Here is a 22500-nt window from a genome sequence, read left to right as displayed (position 1 = left end):
ACCAGTGTTCAACATCCATGGATGAAGGAAAAAATCGCTCAGGAGTGTTAGCATGAGGTCATCAAGGCTGACCAGCAGGACTGGTTTCAAAGCATAAAACGCTTTAAAGGGGCACTTCAAAACAGAACTAACATAACCCCACCCAACTCAGCCTAAGCTAAACTAAACTAAACTAAACTAAACTAAACTAAACTAAACTAAACTAAACTAAACTAACTCAGCCTAAACTAAACTAAACTAGATCATCACTTCAGATGGTGACAGGCTAGGTTTAATGCCTATTTATTTTAGTACGATTACCTCTTCAAGTTTCCCCCAGAATTCCGATGAGTGGCAATACTATGTGTCTGGAAATCTGGAGCTAAGGTTTCTGGAGCTCCTCAGTGTGTTTGTGAACAGTTGCACAATCGTCGAACTGTGAAACAGAAAACAGTGTTTCTCACTCCATCTCTGCTTCAGCTATTCTGATACCCCCCCCCCCCCCCCCCCCCCCCCCCCAAGACTCGTGACATCAGATTCAGTTGACATATAATATGGTGATGTGTTGACTGGTTTACGAGTGTTATCAGTACCAGGTTAAAAAGAGGAATGTTAAGGGCTAAAGTGCTTGTATAAATGGTGTTATAATCAGGGCAGTGGATGAAAGCAGTTGAAGCGTTGACCTTTGCAGAAACAGGTTGGCATTTCGAGGAACTCTTTGGAATCCGGTGGGACTGAGATTCGAGTTCGAACTCTCTTTATATGTCGATGTTTTTTAATGGAGTGACAGGAAAAGTCACCGTTTTACTGTGTGTTAGTCCTGATAAACCTCTGAATCTACCTCACAGTCATCCTGATCCCTGACGCAAGTGTCTGACGCTGACTCAGACTCAAGCCCTGGGACAAACAAAGACACGCCCAAGCTGACATGAATGTCTGCCATTATGATCAGAAGTATCCAATGATGTTTTTTAAAATAAATAATCTTTATCAAATGACCCATAATGTTGTCAGAAATCAGTGTGAACAGACACACACACACACACACACACACTTTGGGAGACATTTTCTTTTCTTTCATTATTTTCTTTTTTATCCCTTACATTCATTCATTTCCGTTTGACTGCACCATACGACACCAGATGGACAGTATGTTACAGGAAATCAAAACTAATTCAATCACTGATATAATCATTTAAACTGATCTGCTTCCTTGATCCTGGATCTGATGTGCCATTTGCTGCATGGCTTTTTGATTTAAATAATCTGTCATTCATGGTCAGCTCCACTAGGTGTCACTAAATGCCTTTTCCTTTGAGAAATTAAAAACAACTGCATGAGGATGTTAAGTGTTGCACACCGACAATCTCAAACAGAATCAATTCAGAACATGATTAGCATACTATATTTTTTAATTATTACTACATAAAAGAGCTTTGTTTTTAAACGACTTCACAGCTTTACATGTTCATCAACGAGGCATCACATAGTATCTTGCACTGTCATATCACCCTCCTTCATTCACTGCTCTGTAAATTGTAAATCTCCGTGATCACACACACACACTGTGAACAATGAGCAGTGAATTTGTCTTCTGCATTTTACCCATCCATACACACCAGTAGTGAACACACACAACAGACGCAGGACCAGTGGGCATCATTCCTCTGCGCCTTGCATCCTTCCCGTCACGAGCCCAGTTCTCTAGCCTTTAGACCACGGCTGCACAAGAATTATATAACTATGACATCACCGCCTGCAGCTATGACATCATCAGTGACTGCTATGCTTAGGTGCTCTGCCTTTCTGCCCTGATGACGTCAGTTTGCTCACTGCGGCCCTCACATTATTAACTTGCCCCTAAAACATACCGTTAACATAGAACATGCAATGCATTATTCAGAGCAATAAGTATATAACAACACTGTACAGTCAGTCACCTATAACTTCACTGCAGTTTTTTGAAGTATAGTTATACTGTATTGACCTATACACAAACTTCAGCTTTTGAAGCTGGTGATATTCTGTGTTCTGTCTCTTTCTGAAACGCTGATGATGAAACATTGTAATGCGATTTCTGAGGCATTACGCCTGCATTAGCATAAATAAGTCAGAATTACATTACTGAAGCTGCTTTGATGATTCACCAAACTTTGAGTAGCGCGGCACCGTATTGTAGCCTGAGTCGACGGAGATTTCCTGCCTGATTATGACAGGATCTCTTTTCTCCGGCACGCCGAGAAAGAGTGTTTCAGGCTTTAATGGAAAGCCAGCCCCGGCGTAGAGAGCTTAGATTAGGCCGTGTATCGATCTCACGAGACGAGAGGAGCGTGAGACGGTAAACGCTTGTAGCGTTCCGATCAGTGGTCCTCCAGCTCTGTGTAGAATAGCAGGTTATCCATCAGTAGGAGATCAAATCAGGCTCCATTATGGTAAATGGATTGATCTTTCTCTCTCTCTCTCTCTCTCTCTCTCTCTCTCTCTCTCCCTCTATGAGATGTTTTAACAAAGTACAGATAATGGGGGGGGCGGAGCATGTTTTTGATTGGTTATTTTTATCCCATACGGTTTCTTGCTTTAATATTTATCATATTGAAGCACTCCATGGTGTGAAGTGTACAGACTTCTGACATTTGAGTCCTACGCTGTCCCTATCGTAGATTTTTTGCGTTGTCACACTGTGTTTGGGAGTTTGTGATGTCATGGTTTTTTTACTTTTTTATGGGCTACCCAAAGGCTTGAAGGAAAGAGTGTATTTGTGTGCGTGCGTGTGTATGTGTGTGTGTGTGTGTGTGTGTGTGTGTGTGTGTGTGAGAGAGAGAGGGAGAGAACAGTGTTTCTGTGTGCATGTCCCTGTGCGTGCAGGAAAAGGGGGGGGGAGGGGCCTGGCATGACCTCACTGGTTTAGTCAGATGTGATTAATGTCGAAGATGCTTGACAGAACATGAAGGCATGCGTGCAGCAGTAATAAATGGAGTTAAGACCAGACCCAGGTCAAAGCCAGTGCTGTTCACACAAGAGTCAGTGCCTCACCTTTGAGTCCCTGAGAATGCAGAAGCCTTCAATCAAACCATGACTCACAGCATCCACACTGAGTCAATGCAAGTCCTGGATTTAGGAATTCTTAGCAGAAATTCATGATTTAAACAACAGTAATTCTTATAGTGTGTGTGTGTGTGTGTGTAGTGTAGTTTGTTGTGGAAATACAGCCATGAAATGGTTTATAAATACCTGTAAAGTTGGGGCCACACTAGCAGGGACACTTGCTAGTGTGGCCTGTTCAGGAAAGCTATTTTAAAAAAAAGATTTTATTATTGTTAAAAAAAAAAAAAAGATGCAAATGAATGAATGTCTGTTTTCCAAATTCATAACAGCGCCTAGAACCTGATGATATAATGTGTTAGGTTTCCTCAGACTGGAATGACTTTAAAAGGATTTTCTCTGAAGCCAATCCTGTGTCACTTCATCTCTCTGCATTCTGAGCTCCAGAGGCCACTTCTGAGATTTACGAACACTTCGTTACATAATTCGTAACGCTAGTGACCTTGTTCTGTTTTCCAGCAGTTTTGGATAAATTGTTAAATTGTTCTCAGTGGTCAAGTACATTTTTTTTTGGCTTTTGGCTCTCAGAAACAATGAGAGGGGAATCAGAGTGAATTGTAATGTTCTGAATTGTTATGTTGCTTAAAGGTCAGGCTAGTTTTACTGGCACTAATCCATGCCACGATATCATCGATGATGTCATGGAAGCACACAAGCATCTGCTGGCTCAGCTCAGGGAGACTCTGCTGAGGTCCACTCCTGCCCAGAGCTCTCCTGGGCCCTGGGCTCCAAGGAAACAGACGATGCTATGGCAACCATGCCAAGGCCAGAAGGAGGTCTGGGGATTCCCGAGGGGGGGCCAGAGTTGGGAACGCTCCATGAACACGCTGCAGAACTCCCCTCGCTAACCAACCATGTCCTGGGTTAATGCAGTGAAAATTAGACTAGATGGGGAAATCTGAGACAGGACTAGAGAGTGCAGATGTGTTTTTTTATCTGACCCTGGAATTGAACGCGTTTGAGTGAGACGATTGTTTTTCATGTTTAATTGACAGAAGCGATGCATTTGAGTTCGGCAGTTTTGGGTTATAAGAACCTTAAAAAATATCGAGACATTTTTGAAATGGTAATATCGCGATAAGTGTTGTAGTTGTATAAATGATCAAAAAACCTAATCTTTTAAGACTTGTTTTTTTCATAGGAGGAAAAGTTTGTTTGTTTGTTTGTTTGTTTGTTTGTTTGTTATGAAACTGTGAAGTCATGGTCCCACACATGCGCGTGCTTACAGTGCCTCATGTGTTAGTGAGTGACAGCTCTAATGAAAGTGTCGTGCTTTTCCATATTGGCCAGTGTCCAGTGACTCCCTCTCGGCATCTAAATCCACTCAGACGCTCACTAACCAACCAAACCCTTTGGTCTCTCAGTCACTGTACTGAGTCAACAGTCCCATTCTAGAAACTTCTCTACATGTTGGCAATTCACATTTTCATCCAAAATCGTTGTCCAGAATCTCTGTCTAAGTTTTGATAATAAACCATTTATTAGCAGAAAATTGCCTGAATATGGTGATTTAAATGGTGGACTGAACAGGGTGATTTAAATGTGCGGTTTGTTGTGTCTGTACGTGTGGTAATTTAATGGGGAATGCCTGTGTGAATGCCGGACACAGACATGATAATACCATTTTACAGCCCATGGATTAACTGCTATTTCAATCCCAAGGGCAAAATAGACTGTGTGTGTGTGTGTGTGTGGTGTGTGTGTGTGTGTGTGTGTGTGTGAGAGAGAGAGAGAGAGAGAGAGAGAGAGAACAATAGTGATGCAAAAAATTCAAAGCCAAATTCAAAGTCAAAGTCATCCACAACTCAGCTATATATAAAAAAGATACTTTTGGCTCACAGAGAACGCCAACACAAGGATTTTGTTTTAAAGCGCGGAATAAAAGAAATGCCTATATTCTTTAAAATCACAGGATCAGCGGCACGCATCCATGTCATCTCTTTTGCACACGACAAAATATACCGCAACGCCGGTGAAAACCCACTCACTTACATACGCAGCCTAGATCCACACTCCGGCGTGTTCCTCTCTCAGCATGACTCACAAGACTACTACTGCAGAACAGAATTCTGTTTGACTGGTCACGCTGTAGAACGATCATGTAATTTTTACAGGCAGAAACCGCAGCCCAGTGTATAAAGAACTTTCTCTCTGTTAAATCTTGCTGTGAGCTGTGGACCTTTTCACAAAACCATGCTTTACATGACTTTCATTTCTGTCCTCGTTTCGACTACGACTGATAACACTGAACGATATGGGTATGTGCTACATGATGGGGTTTTTTTTCTTAAACATTTTTACAACATTTAAACGTCTTGTGTTATTCCAAAATTCACTTTAGTTTCAGTTTTTTTTTTTTTTCTCATCTCCCAAGGTGATGGAATGTTCCGGACCAGTTTTACAGTTGCGTTCGGTGATTCGGTTAGACAATGTGTGCTTTGTGTTGTATATGGGTCAGATTATTTTTTTTCTCTATTTTTTGTTCATGGTGACAAATATCCAGTGAAGTGTGACCTTTTTTTTTTTTTCTTCTCTTCTCTTTTCTTTTCCTTTTTTTTTTTTTTTTTTTTTTTACTAATAGACAGCTGCTGTTGCCAGGCGGTGACACACAATAAAAACACAGCCAGCCTGGGCTGAGATTATCCAGGCTCCAAAAACAGAGAGTCAAACTCCTCAGGATTTGGTTTCCAAAAGACTAAATATAAACACCTGCATCATATTATTCTGTCTTTTTGACGCAACAGATGTAACGTTACATGCATACATACATAAGGACACGTATGTATGTGCACATAGACATAGACTTGTGTCCTCCCTCCTCTTTCCTTGGTTATGAAGAGTATAATTGGACATTGTTTGATGGTCTTACATGTGGATCATGCGAGTAGTGAATACCCTACTTTAACACATCAGAAGTTATTTTGTTTTTCTCGGCTTAGTGCTCTGAGTGCTGTTCGAGGGAAATGGGGTGTGATGGTACGCGCTTCGTGCGGTTCTCATTATGGACGCGGACAAAGATGACTACATTGTACCTCACTCGAAGTCTGCTTTAAAAAGGGTGCTGTTTTGAAATTTGATGATTTTGACAAAATCTCTGAATGAGGAATTACACAAACGCTGTTTTTGGAGGGAAAGCCCTACCCGAAAAAAACAAAACAAAATAAAAATAAAAAAACCCACTTACTTACTGTAAGCAGATGGTGCAAATGGGAAAAGATTAATCCTCTTCACAGCCATAACTCTGTTTACTTTTGATTGTGCTTAATCTTTGCCCACTGCACTGCAGTGCATATGATCACTGGGGTTCTTTTAAGGTGTCAGTCTGTCAGTGAGTCTATTTTCAGGTCAGCAGCTGGAATGTATCTTTTAGACTACACAGGGGATATCCTTAGAGTTAGGTCAGATTCCCTCACAGGGAGTATGTGTATATATATATATATATATATATATATATATATGTACCAGTTAATGCTGACTCTGCATCGACCATGAAAATCTTTCGCCCTCTCTCCTGGCTGTAATTTTGGCCTGCTCTCTGTCTGCCTTAGCGTGTCTGGGTGTGAATGTGTGGACCGACCCGAGTGTAGCCATTATAATGATGGTTGAACAATGGGAGGGGTACAGGGTTGTCCAGCTGCCACCCGAGGGATATTACGTCTCATGCTGAGATGTTAAACCCCCCTCCAGTCCTCTCTCTCTTTCTCTCTCTCTCTCTCTCTCTCTCACACACACACCCTCTCTCTCTCTCTCTCTCTCTCTCACACACACACACACACCCTCTTTCTCTTTTTATTCCTCTCTCACACATACACACAGACACATAGACACACTCTGTCTATATATATACATGTATATGAGTGTGTGTCTGAGAGGGGGGGGGCAGAGAGGGGGAGAGAGAGAGAGATGGAGAGAGAGAGAGAGAGAGATGAAGAGAGAGAGAGAGAGAGAGTCTAATCTGGAGCACCATTCTGTATAACACTCTCTAATCTCTAACTACCAATGAACTGCGCTTTCCTTCCTGCAGCCTAGAGCTTTATTCTCTGTGCAAGCGACAGAGGAGCAGAAACAGTCATCAGTGACACAGATATCAGTGAGAAGTAAAAAGACAATGTGCTGTCAACAATGCTGTTGTTATTCATAAGCTCTAAACAACAGTTTATCATAAAAGACCAAAAAGATCATAAATTCATAAACTGATACACAATTTAAAAAAAAAAGAAAAAGAAAAAAGAGTGTGCAATGGATTTCTTGTCAGGTCGTGAGATGAATGTTTGAGTTACTCGTATATGATTATACCCGGTTATTTATAGCCGTTAAGGATGTTTGTTTGGCAGTGAGAGGAAAGGAGAGAGTAATCTAACAGCAGTGTTTACTGCGGCTCAAAATAATCCTAATCTTGCTTCCCTTGACCTCTATTGGAAGTTCTCTCCTGTTGCGTAATAACTCAGGGGGCACATAGTGACATCCTTTAAGACACAGAGAGAGAGAGACAGACAGAGAAAGAAAGAGAGAGAGACAGACAGACAGAGAAAGAGAGAGAGAGAGAGAGTCTTTCATCATTCACCTGGATTACCCTGACTAGGCAGTTCAAGGTTCTGGGGACAAAGCTGCGACCAGAATTCAAACAAACACACACACACACAAACAGACACACACACACCACACATACACACACACATACATACACACATACACCACACACACACCACACACACACCACACACAAACACACACAGAGCTATAAATCAAATATAAAAAACACAGTCCCATATATTTGCCATTGCAATGACTGTCATATCATCTGTGTCTCTGACACCCCCGCCCCCGCATCTTGTTATGTTTTGTTTCGTACGCGAGAGTTGAACATGTAGGCCACACAGTCATCTTTATGCATATGCCTCGATTCTCCACAATGAATAATTTAGAGAGGTTTTCCCCTGGGCTGGCTGCTGTAGACCATGAATGCTGTCTCTCTCTCTCTCTCTCTCTCTCTCTCTCTCTCTGTCTCTCATTCTCTCCCCCTCTCTCTCAAACACACACTCTCTCACACCCCCTTCCTCTTTGATGATTTTCCAGACACCACCAGCACTGTCTGTTTTCAGACAGATAAGGCAGAGAATAATAATGTTTCGTTTTCACACACTGATTTGGCCTTTGTGTTTGGCTTTATGGCATAAAAGAGGGAAGGGATCTGACGTCATTTGTTTTTATACTTTGAGGACAGAAACGTCCCAAAAGCGGCCCGTGTCTAACAGTCCTTTTTGATGGTGTTGCCCTGTCGATGATTCAGCTGTAGTCTCTCACCGGAGACGGTTCCGCCGAGGATGTCCCGATTTCTGAAAAAACGAAAGAAGAAGCAAATATCTGCGAAGCGTTTTTGTGTTCTGAATGTTTCTGCCTTTTCATGAACTGTGTATCAAGCCTTACCAAGGACTGCACTTTAACCAGTACCGTTAATTCATTTTCTTTCTATCTCTCGGGGGTTGTATACAGCGTAGTTTACTTCACTTTAGCTTGTTCCTCTTCATCTAATCCCGCTCGCTCGCCGCTCTGAAAGGAGCCCGTGTTAAGGTTGTTGAAACACGCAAAGTTTCTGATTTTGTTATTGCCATAAAAAGCCGTTTCACTGCTCGAAATTTATGTGTAACGGAATATGGACTGAATATGTTTTCTCTAAAATGTCCCAGACTATATCGCAAAAAAACGTTGCTGCTAGTGTTTAAGCCTGACTGAATTTATTTGTTATGAAACAGAGCCGTGTTGACCCGCCTCATTAACAACTGCTTAAGAAACAGAATTACCGTTCTCTGAGTTCTCTGGCTCTTCTTTTCTGGACTTGAAACCTACGTCGAGCCGTCTCTGTAATTTGGCTGAACGTAGGGGATTTGTGTTTTTCAAGTGACCCAACCCTCCTTATCTCTCATTTGTTAATAACCCTGTCATTCATAAGGAGGGGGCGGAGTTGGAAACAGCTCAAGTGGATTGTCAGTGGCATTACACAAACACTCCCATACGCACTCAACGTAAACCCCGAAACACACGGTCGCTCCGTGCCATCACTGTTCAAACCGTCTAAAGCTCTTTTCCCGAGTGGAAATCAGCGCTTCATTTAACACAGTACAGCTGCGGCAGAGGACAGCGAGAAGAACACAGAAAAGAAAAATATATAAGAAGGAGGGAGGAGAGGCGAAAGGACACGCTGACATCCTTGTTTGATCAACTTTTCCCCCGAATATTTTCAGCCTCCGTTTTTTTTCTGTAGGATTCATCTAACTGTCAGGCCATTCAGGAAAACAGGGTTGAATTCTCGTGACCCGAGAGAGTGAATGGGTTGCCATGGTAACTGACACCGGCAGGCCGACCCCAGAAAAGTGGATGTTGAACGAAGAGCGAGACGCCGTGGCTTGTGTGCGAAAGTAACGGGGACTCGCAGAAGAGACCGAGAGAAAGGAGGGGAAAAGGGAGGTAGGCTAGTTGAGGACAGCGGAGGTCTAGAATGGAGGACGGATTTTCCAGTTACAGCAGCCTCTATGACACCTCCTCACTGCTGCAATTCTGCAACGGTAAACTAATCCTTTCTTATGCGTTTAAATGAAAGCCTGACACACTAACAATTCCCTCTGTCTTTCTTTCGTGTGCATGTACACCCTGAAGAAGTTTTAATTCGTTTTCTGTGGCTTAAGCACAAATGCCGCACCCTGCCCTTGATAAATTTGTCTCGGTTGTCTGAGCGTTGCAAGAAAGTGAAAGTTTCCGACTGATACGCCGATGAAAAAGGAGATGACAGTTTGCCTGAGAGTCCAGTTGGAGAAGAAGCAAAAGTGGCGACGCGTCACAATGACTTTTGCGGCAGTTGACGGTATATTTAGAAATATCATTGTCTATAGAAATAATATATTTTAATGTAGACATTACATTGCTACAAAAATGATTCGAAAACCCATTTGGTTTATCTCTCTGTAGGAGTTTATAGCAAATCATGTTAGCGTCTACTGTATCTGATCCAGAAGAACTGGTACTGTTATTCAGTGGTCTACTCGCCTGTAATAGGAAAGACAGCAGTGGATCCCAACTCCGAAAGCTTTCAGAGAGAGAGAGAGAGAGAGAGAGAGAGAGAGAAATGGTATACAGGCCAAGAGAGCTAAGAGTGTGTCTATTATGTGGGATTTTTTTTTCTGAATTATGTTTTCCTGACTGCGTTGTTTTGTTGTTTGCATAATTCTATTATCTGGATTAGATTTACTTTGTTATCTGTGTTGTGCTGCTTATCTGTGTAGTGTTTGTCTGTGAAGTGTGAAGGTGTTTTTTTTTTTTTTCATTACATCCTCCTGCTACTGGTCTGTGTGTGTGTGTGTGTGTGTGTGTGTGTGTGTGATAGAACATCAGAAGGGGGATGGTGAATTCAGGGTCTCTCTCTTGATTCAGAATGAATAAATTTTAGCCCCAACCCCCCACCCCCACCCCCACACCCCAGTTTGAATCACACATATCAGCGCACCTGAAACGACTGTGCCTGTTTCAATAGAAAGCGCTGGAATACTTCCTCTTGAAATTCCAGCAAAGTGAAAACAGTTGCATTGTGCATTGTTACGTTTCCACCCGTATACAAACATATATACAAACACATATACATATGGAAAATCTGTGTTGTGTTGAATGAACAGAGAGCAATGGAAAAGTTATAGATGCAAAGTGGCCTAGGCTCTCATTGTGTTCTGAGGTGAATAATGAATAATGAATGAATGGGATAATGAATGGTATTTAATGTGAATGATGCCAATCTGGTGCTGAGAGTGTAAAGATAGCCTAGGTAAGCTTCTTGCTTGACCTGTCAAACAGGTGTAAACTGGGGCTAAGGTAGACTGCTTTGGCGAGCTGCCTCATCCCTCATAGCAATCACTCACCTTTAAATCTGCCAAAAAAAAAAAAAAGATCCAGTAATATGTCACATGCAAAAGAATGATAAGACTCTTACAGTAAGGTGTCTGTCAAACAGGTGTTGACGTAGGCAAATTTGGCTTCTGTTACTCGAGTGCCTCACAGGTATCAATGACCTATCTTGTGGGGGGGGGGGGGGGGGATTCTCCCAACATGCAAAACTTTAGTGTATTTTTAGGCTGTTGGGATGGACTGGTGGTGCTTCTGTTTCTTTCGACGCTCGAGTTTGTGGCACTCCAGGCGCATTGCTTTGATTAACAAAGACGGCTGTGGTATGTAATGTTTTTCCTGTTTGCTCCTTTGTGGATTTTTGCTGATGTGCATGTTTCCACCGTAACACTGGCGCGATATTGGTCCACGTCATACTCAGACAAGCAGATACGATATTGACGAGACTTCCCAGCTTTGGCTTAAACGCTGTCGAATGCGGCATAGTCCTCACTTTGCCTCAGAGGTGTCTGACACAAAGTGTCACAAAGACCTGTCTGTCTCGCTCTTTGTCTGTCTACCTGTCTGTCCGTCTGGCTTTCTCTCTTTCTCTGTCTTTGCGTTATTTCTCCACAAGATCTCCCCCTGCCCTGCCAGTCAGTCAGTCAGAGTGTTGGTCAGCCCTGTTGAGGGAGGTAGTGTTTGCTCATTGGGCCAAAGCTGACTTTAATTGGGGAGGGGGGTGCTGCGTGAGACTGGGGTGAGGTCATCGCCCAGCTGAAGTCATTTGGTTCTTAAACGCTTCATGTGTTTCCAATCAGCCAGCTAGACTAATGTTTAGGGCCAGGGTCAGCACAACACAGAAGGTGTGCCAAGAACCTTGGTCCTAAAATTCTGCAGGTCACTTTGCTGGAAAGGGAGGGAGGGAGTGAGAGAGAGAGAGAGAGTATTTCAGACTTTATTCTGAAATTCTCCCTGGCCAAACTTTCAATGAGACAAACAAGAGGAGGGTGAGAATCTGGAAGTGCATTTGTGTTTGTAAGCAGTGAAGTCTGGTAGATTTGGATCAGCGAGGGCCCTCGTTCTGTTGCAGCGAGCTGTGGCTGTCTTTCTGAAAATGTTACTAAATGGAAAGAAACCATTATCCTGGTCTGTCCTTTAATCAAATATTGCCAGTGAGACTAGAGCAAGTTAACCACAGCTGTTTCTGATGTTGTCTTGGCATCTGATCCGCCGCCTCTAACAGACATACACAGTAAAATAAAAAAAACAAAAAAAATAAAAAAGGAGCCAAATTCAGAAACATTGTTTAAACATTAATGGGAAAGTTGGGTAGACATAAAAATGATCCTAAAGCATTTATCTAAAACAGAGGAGTTCATTAACTCAACTTCTTTATTTTTCCCCTTGTGGTTATAGCTGGCTTAACTTAACGCAAGAAATTTTGAGAAATGAATAATTTATGTTTTCGTGTACAAAAATATGGTCAACCACTCTCACTTTGTGTAGAGTTAACCATTACAAACGTTTTCATTTCTGTGTGGCCCAGACTGGTGATGTTTCTGGAATATTCTGGGTCAAAAGCTGCCATGTAACACACTCTGTTAAAACTCACACATATGTTTTCACACCTGACACAAGTTACACACTCACACACACACACACACACACACACACACACATATATATATATATATATATATATATATATATATATATATATATATTAAGGTTGCTCAATACTGATTACAGTATCAATTAGCCTGCACAGTATTGAGTGAAAAATCATGATGGCTTGCCACACTGCCACACACATATGTCAGAGGAAGTGTGTGCTGGCCTGCACAGCTAAACAGCGCTGGATTCAGAAGACCAGTGAATCAGGGTGATTTGACTGAGTAAGTCACTTACCGGTTCAGATATTGTACAGTGTACATGCACGTGTCATACAAGGGCCGGCCTCCCGTGGGCCGGTGAGCGGCCAAGTCTGTGTTCCTGGCACTCAGACGCGACTGGTTCCTCCTCTCCTATTGGCTGTTTGCTCTTGGCCCATAATGGATGCACATGCATAAGGATTAGGATTAAAGTCCTGCTCACGTTACCAGCGAAACAGCAACACAGCACAGGTCAAAGGGCGGGGGGGGGGGGGGGGGGGGGGGGGGGGGGGGGGGGGGGGGGGGGAGAAGCAGAGCTGGGGCCTTGGCCCACAGCCTGGTAACTAACTCTCTCTCTCTCTCTCTCTCTCTCTCTCTCTCATTCCTTCTTCCTCTTCCTCTCTCTCAGCCCTGTTCACAGAGAGTGTGGTAGTTGGATTGAAAGCTATTTTCTGATTCTGAAATCTCAGTGTTTTTTTGGGGGGTTTTTTTGTCAGATGTGTTGAGAGACACACTGTTGGCTGGTGCAGCTCTTTAGTCCTCTGGGACATCTCCGCTCTGTGCCAAAACTCCTCTGCTTGTTCCCTTATTCACAAGCATTACAAAAATATCAGTTCTTTATGGAGGAAGGCAACATTACTCAAACATGAGATCCATATAGATAGATATATATATCAGAGTTTTAGAAAGGGAGAGAAGCAGGCAGCACCTCTCCAGGGTTTCAGGCATGGAAGTGACTCTTTTTACCTGACTGTCTGTTTGAGAACCACACAGTCGGTGTGTCCTCCTCACACACATCCTCACACACACATCATCACACACACATCCTCACACACATCCACACACACATCCACACACACACATCCTCACACACACATCCTCACACACATCCTCACACACACATCCTCACACACACATCCTCACACACACATCCTCACACACATCCTCACACACATCCTCACACACATCCTCACACACATCCTCACACACACATCCTCACACACATCCTCACACACATCCTCACACACACATCCTCACACACATCCTCACACACACATCCTCACACACACATCCTCACACACACATCCTCACACACACATCCTCACACACATCCTCACACACACATCCTCACACACATCCTCACACACACATCCTCACACACACATCCTTTGGTGACTGTGTGATCCTCAAACCCTGAGTCTCTCCACGGACACACACAGATTCTGATCATCTCCAGCATTTGGAAGATATTCCTATTCTTTTCACCCTACATCATCAGTCAACTGCACACACACACACACACACACACGTACATGCGCTCACAGACATACTCACACACGCACACACACAAACACACACACACACATGCACGCACGCACACACACACACACACATACATGCACTCACAGACATACTCACACACGCACACACACACACACATACACGCACTCACACAAACACATACACACACATACTCACACTCACTCTCATACACACACACAAACACACACACACACATACACGCACTCACACAAACACATACACACACATACTCACACTCATACACTTACTCAGACACACGCACACACACACACACAAACAGATACACTAGTGATGAATATTGATATGAGTAACATAACTAATCTAGAGCTGCTGATTCATGGAAACGTTAAGATTGATTTCCTTTAGTCCCGCCCCCCGCCACCAGCCATTGGACCTGCCTTTTCATTACAGCTCCAGTGCAGGCAGTGAGAAAGAGATTGAGAGAAAGTATTTACATCTACGTGTGTGTGTGTGTGCGTGTGAGAGAGAGAGAATGAGAGAGAGTGAATGTATGTGTAGATATGGTTATCCGTATATATGAGCGTGTGTGTGTGTGTCTGTGTGTGTGTGTATGCGGTTTTGTGTGTGTGTGTTTGTGTGTGTGTGTGTGTGTGAGAGAGAGAGAGAGAGAGAGAGAGGAGGATTGTGTAGAAGTCATTTTTTTGAGGTGTCAGGGAGATATTGGCGTGGCTGTTTTTGTCTGTTACGCGGGCACTGACACAATGGCCTGCCTTGACTGTTTATCTTCTCTGTCCCTCTCTTCTCCACTTTTCAGATAACACACCACTGTATCACTGTGTCTGTGGAGAGACCCCCCCCCCTCACTCTGTCCCTCTCTCTCTCTCTCTCTCTCTCTCTCTCTGTCTCTCTCTTTCTCTGATACACGCTGTTGCTAGCTCCACAATGAAATCTAAAAGCGATCCTGTTTATGTAATGTCAACAGAGCAGCGCTTTGCAGCGTGGCATTCTGGGATATCATTGAAGATGATTCATGCTTACAGGATAAAAAAGCTATGCAGCTTTTTCTGTGGCTCACTGCGTGTGGCTGCATACCTCTAATCTCACGCTGCTCAGTGTTTTCTGCCTGGTGGGGCTCAAGTTTAAATAAAAGTATGCGTTTGTTTATGTCTACAAAGGTTTCAAAAATAATGTGTCTTTTATGGATGCGTCGGACACTCAGGAGTAGTCAAGTACAACCGGTGAATATGCTAATGCTTGATATGGGAGAGAGTAGAAAAGAAGAGGCATGTATTCTGACCACAAATGGCCACGGTTCTCCTCGAAGGCTGAATGTGTTTGGCTTTGACGCCTTATTTGAGCTTTGTGTTTATGCCTGCGTGGTCCTGGGCAGTCATAGAGGCTTCATGTAACACAATGGGCGTTGAATTCTTTTCTCCCTTGCGTTGATTCAAAAAGGAATCTAGAAATCAGCAGTGCCACATTGAATTGAAAACACTTGCATAAAAAAAAGACTAGAAATCATCACTAATATTTTCTGACAGTGAGGTAATAGATTGTGTTTATCTGGTAAAGAGGCCTGGCTTTAAATGGGTCTCTTCAGCAGTAGCTTTGCTTGTTTCACAGATAAAAACGCTTCGCTTATGATCAGCCCTCTGCAGCTGCTACTTTCTCTGCCTGCGTCTGGGCTGTGTTTTTTTTTTTTTTTCTTTTTTCCCTCCTTTTTTCTCTCTCTCTTTTTTTTTTTTTCTCTGACCGGCCGAATCCCTCTTTTAGAACAACGCGGTCGTTTGTTTGAAAAAATACGCCCCACCGCTGGTCCAGGCTGTTTGTGCGCTGTTTGTTCACAATGCGCCGTCTGTGGACAGTTGCTTAAGTGAAGAGACCCTGTGTTTCTTTCCAACCAGAAACACTGTGTTGTCTCAGTGTGTAGAAGTCACACCAGTCAGGATCTAAGCTGGAACATCAGTTTGGTTTTCACAACTCAAGACGAAGACCAGCATATCCTTCCAGTGCCTCAACTCTACATCCACCCCCCCCCCCCCCCCCCCCAAACTCTACCACCACCACCATCCCAAGCCCTGTGGGTGTTGTGTGTTACCATTCGAACGACCCTGTTGGCGGTTCTCTGTTCTCATGGGAAGGGATGACTCAGCAGAAAACTCTTCCGCACTCTGACAGGTCTGTGTGCGTGTGTCTGTGGAGGGTTTTTTTTTTTTCCCCTCACTCCTGACATTGCTGTGGTAACGGGGGTTTTTTTTTTTGGAGGTTGTGGATGGGATTGATGATAGAACAGACAGACAGTAGTGTTCCTGAAGCTTTATGAGGTCAAGCTGTCGAACCCTGCGGTCTGATGGGTCGTTTTGTTGCATTCGTTGCCGTGCCAAATCGAATACGAGCTACAGGTCGCGTGTCTGAAACAGACAGCCATCAGCATGGGCGTGGTCTCTTCGTTTTCGTTTTTGTTTATGCACAGGTTTACAACAGCATGCCAACAATAATCCATTTCTACATTTTTTTGAAATGTTCTCCTTTCCAAGATGCCTGTGTTGTGGCTCTTTGTAGGTAGATAAATGAATAAATGAATGAATAAATAAATAAATAAATAAATAAATACATGAATAAATCAGAGGAGCCCTGAGAGCTGAGCGGCTGAATGCGAAACGTTGGAATTCTATTCAAAGCAAAGCAGAGCCGGGGGTGGGGGGTGGGGAGGGGAGGGGGTAACCAGACGACAAGAGGAGTTCAATATTCCTCTAATCCTCACCATGCTCCACAGCCCCCTGCTCCCCAACACACACGCTCTGAGGAGCAACGCCATTGTCACCCCAGAAATCCTCTCTTCTCCTCTCCCCTCCTCTCCTCTCCTCTCCTCTCCCCGCACCTCCGAGGGGATCAGTGAGAGTGGAGAGGGTGCAGAGGAATAAAGGGGAAACATGGGGTCGGAGAGGAAAGTCCTTCTCTTGGCCTCTTCTGAAACCTTCACTTGAAATAAAGGCTGAAATAAACCCACAGCACACTTCACAGAGCAGAAGGTTGTTTTTTTTTTTTGTTTTTGTTTTTTAATATTTATTTATTTTATTTATTTAACAGTATTTGAAAGCCTTTTCCTTTGGTTACTGTATCCTTTTGAAACGGTTGAGAAATTGTGTCAGTGGGATTCTGCTACTCCTCAGTCTGTGACTGTGACTGAGTAGGTGTGTGTGTGTGTAGGTGTGTGTGTGTGTGTAGGTGTGTGTGTGTGAGTAGGTGTGTGTGAGTAGGTGTGTGTGTGTAGGTGTGTGTGAGTAGGTGTGTGTGTGTAGGTGTGTGTGAGTCGGTGTGTGTGAGTCGGTGTGTGTGAGTCGGTGTGTGTGAGTAGGTGTGTGTGTGTAGGTGTGTGAGTAGGTGTGTGTGTAGGTGTGTGTGTGTGTAGGTGTGTGTGTGTGAGTAGGTGTGTGTGAGTAGGTGTGTGTGAGTAGGTGTGTGTGAGTAGGTGTGTGTGAGTAGGTGTGTGTGTAGGTGTGTGTGAGTAGGTGTGTGTGAGTAGGTGTGTGTGTGTAGGTGTGTGTGAGTAGGTGTGTGTGAGTCGGTGTGTGTGTGTAGGTGTGTGTGAGTCGGTGTGTGTGAGTCGGTGTGTGTGTGTAGGTGTGTGTGAGTAGGTGTGTGTGAGTAGGTGTGTGTGAGTAGGTGTGTGTGTAGGTGTGACTGAGTAGGTGTGTGTGAGTAGGTGTGTGTGAGTAGGTGTGTGTGTGTGAGTATGATGTGTGTGTATGTGTGTGAGCGTGGTGTGTGTTCTGTTGTGTATCATGGTTGTATGCTTCCTCGTGCATGCTCTGTGCTGTGTTATTTCAGTAATGTGATGCACTGGATAAAATAAGAAAAAATGCTTTCCAACTAAACAAAAAGGGAGTCATCGTTCCATGGGTTGTATTTGGCATCATCGATTCATCCCCCTCTTCCCCTTCATCATCATCATCATCATCATCATCAGCAGCAGCAGCAGCAGCAGCAGCAGCCACACCCTCTTCTTTTCATTTCTTCTTATCCTCTTATTTCTTCTTTATCCTCATCGATAGATATAACTCTGCTCTCTCCTCACTGAAAGACAGACCCAAACAGCAAATTTGTGTTTGATAAAATAACTCACAGGAGTGTCAAACTGAACACGTTTTAGTGTTAATATAATGTAAAAATTCACGCTTCCCGTAGTCAGAGTTGAACATTAAGCAAGTAACTAACTCCTGTCAGTGATTGACTATAAGACAGGTTTTAAAAATGACAGTGTGAAGTAGAGGCCGTATGAGAGTTGGCTCATTTTACATTTATGTTTAATTCACTGAACCGATGCTTTAACCCAGAGCAATGCACAATTAACGCTAACAGTGTTAATGGTATGTAAAATAACTCTGAAATTAACTCTGAAAATTTTACTCTTGGAAAATGAACACTTGCCAATTTCCTCTGCATCTTCAGTGTCAAACGTTGACTTGACTCCTTTCTTTTGTTGAGTAAAATTGGAGAGGGAGGCTCGTGTCCCAAAGCCTGGCAGTCTCCCAGTCGGCCACTTAAGCTATTTCAGATCCTCTGAACAGCCTTATTCAGTGGCCTGTCATTGCTCTCCCCTCTGCCACGGCTCAGCTAACACTCTACAGGCCCTCATTGATCACACGCTCCGCCGTCGCCTGGCAGGGCCCGGCCCGGCCCGGCCGCCGCCCTGCGAAACCCAACCCAAGGGTGTCGGAACAGAAGGAAGCTTTCACGAGCTGTCCCCCGTTTGACCCGGGAAAAGGATGCCGTTAACGTCAGGAGGATATTTCAGCTCTTCCTAAAGGACAGGAGCTTCCAGGGCTTTTAGTTGTCGCCCTTGATGTCGACCTCTCCCCTCTTGTTTGTTTCTCTCTTTCTCTCGCTTTGTGGTTTGTTTGTTTGTTTGGTTTTTTTGTGCTGTTCCTCACACGGGTCACATGTGTTATCTCTTTGATCCTCTTGGCCCTGTTTCTTCGTCTTAAGCGTCATTGAGCTACGGGGGCGGCTTTTCTCCCTCCCGTGCTCCTCTCATCCAACGCTTTATTCGCTAATGAAGCTCCCGGATCTGTTTCAGACCAGACATGACTTTCGGTACGACTTGGGCTCAGTTGGTTTTCACTGCTTTTGAAGGGCCAGTGCTTCGTATCGACAGAACAGTTCTGTCTTTCAATCAGCGGCGCTTCCAAACAGAGCCTACCGAGATTGACCTTAGCTCAGTGACCTCGGGACATGAAAGTAAAGAGATGAAGAACGTCGGCAGTCGTAATCCACTTTTAGTCCGCTGATCTCTCTCTCTCTCTTTCTCTCTCTCTCTCTCTTTCTCTCTGTCTCTCTCACTCTCACTCTCTCTCTCAGATATTATTTTAGGACCAGTCTGTTGTTTGAAATGATAGGTTTATTGTTTTCCTGCGGTACATAAGAACCATTAACCATTAAATGCTCTGAACATTTGTCTCAGTGAAGCATGGTGTCCCAGGGTCTGGGTTTTTACCTCTCTTACACGAAGAGAAGAGTCTTTAAAAAAAAAACACAACGTGGCAAACTCCGGCTCCCAGCGTGCGGCATTCTAATAATCTCCCAGGAAGCTCATTTCAGAGCTCCTCAGATCTCATTTCTCTTTTATTTCTCGTTCTCGGCTCACCTCAGATGTCAAGCGACACGCAGGCAATATGAGTCAGCATGCAGACGCGGCTTCAGATGGGAAATTTTTTATTAATGAGGCTCCACCACCAGGAGAGAGAGAGAGGGAGAGAGAGAGAGAGAGACGTTACAGAGAAGGCCCTTCACTTTGATAACCCAGCATCATTTGTTCACCCAGCGTCCCCATCTAAGAGCTGAATGGAAAGACCTTCAGTGATTCGGCGGAGAAGGGCTTAGCGTGGTTGCTAATTTTACAGGGAGTAAAAAGCGAGGGCCGACGAGGTGTGTGTGTGTGTGTGTGTGTGTGTGAAATGAACAGAAAACGATTTTGAGAGGGTATAAAAAAAACGGGGAGAGCTGCTGCTCCTCCCTGCTCCTCTCAGCTCAGGAGGTGGAAGGAGATAAGCTGTTCTGTCCTGTTTACACACACACACACACACACACACACTGGTGTTAACCCCCGATTCCAACGTTTCATATTTCAAGACTGCAATCTTTCCCTTCGGAGAAAGAGAGGTTTTAATCTGTGCAGAGATAGAGGAAGAGGGATAGATAAACTGATAAGTGGAGGGCTGATCGGAAACGGGAAGATGACGGAGCAGATGGTGGAGATTCGGTGACTAATGAATACAGACAGTACGAGCCCCGAGACGGGGAGGTGACATCCAATCAGGCTGCAGGAAAACAGACAGTGATTGAATTCAGACGAACCGATAGACAGGCTGGAACTGAAAACAGAAGTGTTTTTTTTTTTTAATTTTCATTCAGGAGTGTTTTCATTGGGTTAAAGCAAATGGATGCTGGCCAAGTGCACACTTTGAAAATAGAAATTTCCTTTTTTTAATTTCATTCAAGGTTCACTGAAATGCTTCCCCGTTCCTGCTTTTTGGAGGATTCAAAGGAAGGAACGCTGAATGTATTCCAGTAGTCACGCATAGACAAGGGATTTAAAAGCAGAGAGAGGGAGAGAGAGGGAGAGAGAGGGAGAGAGAGAGAGAGAGAGAGAGAGCATTTGTGTTGTATGAGGGACATCGTTAAAAATGTGTGTTTAATGATGTGTTCTCTGTAATTACATGCAAAGCATGGGGCGTGTAATGTTACAAGGTGCAGAGCCTGGTGTGTGTGATTGTGAAATGCGTCGAGGGCACAAGCCGGAAGCGGCAGTGAAGACGGCGTATCTGGGCCGTGACTGGTTCTCATTGTACCAGTATTAGTACCATGTCTCCGGAGGCTTCGTGCAGATAGGGACCCGCTTTGTGAGCACAGAACCAGAGAACAATCCCTCTGTAGACTGCTTCAAAGAGACGGAATCTGGGTTTTTTTGGGGGGGGCAAAACTGGAAGGGACTTTTCCTCTCTTTCAGACGATCCGAAAAATGAGTCTTTGCAGTTTTGCTAAGGGCAGCTTGAGTTGAAAAGTATTTTGTAAGTTGTAGGAAAACTTCTTCTTTCCCCAGAGAGGTGCAGCGATTTGTTCGGTGTGGGGTCCTTTGTTCCTTGCTTTTCATGTGTATTTGTAATCATGGAAGAATATCACATGTTCCTCTCACTGGGGTTTGGCTTTCTGCACCGTGACCCGCCACATCAGTGTGGCATATTTACATATTATCAGTCGTCATACGGAATACTCAATTTGACTTCGTCCTTTAAGCCCCTGTTACATGTAGGGATGTGTGTGTGTGTGTGTGTGTGTGTGACAGGGATAGAGAGAAAACAGGAGAGAGACAAAGAGAGAGAGAGAGTGAGAAAGAGGGGGATAGAGAGATAGAAAGAAGAAAAGGTATAGAGAGAAAGTGAGGAAGAGACAGAGACAGCATGAGAGAGAGAGAGAGAGAGAGAGAGAGAGAGAGAGAACGGGAGGGACAGAAAGAGAGAGAAAAAGAGAGAGAGAGAGACAAAGATGGAGGCAGGAAGAGACAGAGAGAGAGAAAGACAGAGAAGGAGGCAGAGAGATGGGGGGGCAGAGAGAGAGGGAGAAAGAGAGAGAGGGAGAAAGAGAGAGAGAGAGAGGCAGTTGGGATTATCAGACTGCATGTAATAGGCTGATTGGGGGCACTGTTAACAGGCCTGTCTACAGGACCACATTAATCACCACACTGCAGTAATGGTTGTGATCATTAGCGTGAGGACAGCAACTGAATTTCAAATGCACTGGTCAGAGGCTGTGTAACTCTTCAGTGAGATTCAGCAGCTGTCTCTCTGTGTGTGTGTGTGTGTGTGTGTGTGTGTGTGTTTACAGTCACATGGGCGTGGTTAACCATGGTAGTGCAGTAATATTTTTCACACAGATCGCTTTTGCTCAGAGAAATATGACAGAAGACACACTCTCCCTTCGACCTCTGATGACCTCTGAATGCCTCTCTCTGAGATCTTCCTATTGTGTAGAAATGAATCATCTAAAGCCTAATTCACATGCGCCCCACTTACATTCCAGGTCTGCTCTAACGACCGTTATTCTTATTGATGTTACCTCTCTCTCTCTCTCTCTCGTCATTTTGTTTATGTGTAAATGTTTTTGAGCAATATGGGTTAGCGTGTTTATAATCAAACAGAAATTAAGAGGGACTTTTTTTTTTTTTTTCCACACACCCTGTGTTTGACCTGCCCTTTTAGGTGCGTCATCGAGAAAATTACTCCCTAAAAGTCTTACAGTGACTGAGAGCTAGTGAGAGCCTCATATTTGCCGCAACTAAAAGAAATCATACCCGTAAAAAAAAGAAAAGATTTTCCATACACTTCTTTATTTATTC

General features: G+C 43.9%; 1 protein-coding gene across 2 annotated transcripts in view; it reads left to right on the top strand.

Moving 5' to 3' along the window:
* Window positions 1-9342: 9342 nt before the first annotated feature.
* Window positions 9343-22500, top strand: part of eml1 (EMAP like 1) — a 39097-nt gene continuing 25939 nt past the window's right edge. For both annotated transcript variants that reach the window (XM_030769889.1, XM_030769882.1), the window contains exon 1: window positions 9343-9644. In XM_030769889.1, the coding sequence (XP_030625749.1) occupies window positions 9578-9644 (67 nt within the window). In that variant the 5' untranslated portion in view covers window positions 9343-9577. The remainder of the gene's footprint in view (window positions 9645-22500) is intronic.

This window comes from Chanos chanos, chromosome 1 (assembly GCF_902362185.1).
Source record: "Chanos chanos chromosome 1, fChaCha1.1, whole genome shotgun sequence".
Classification (NCBI taxonomy): domain Eukaryota; kingdom Metazoa; phylum Chordata; class Actinopteri; order Gonorynchiformes; family Chanidae; genus Chanos; species Chanos chanos.
This window is presented reverse-complemented; position numbering and strand designations above follow the sequence as displayed.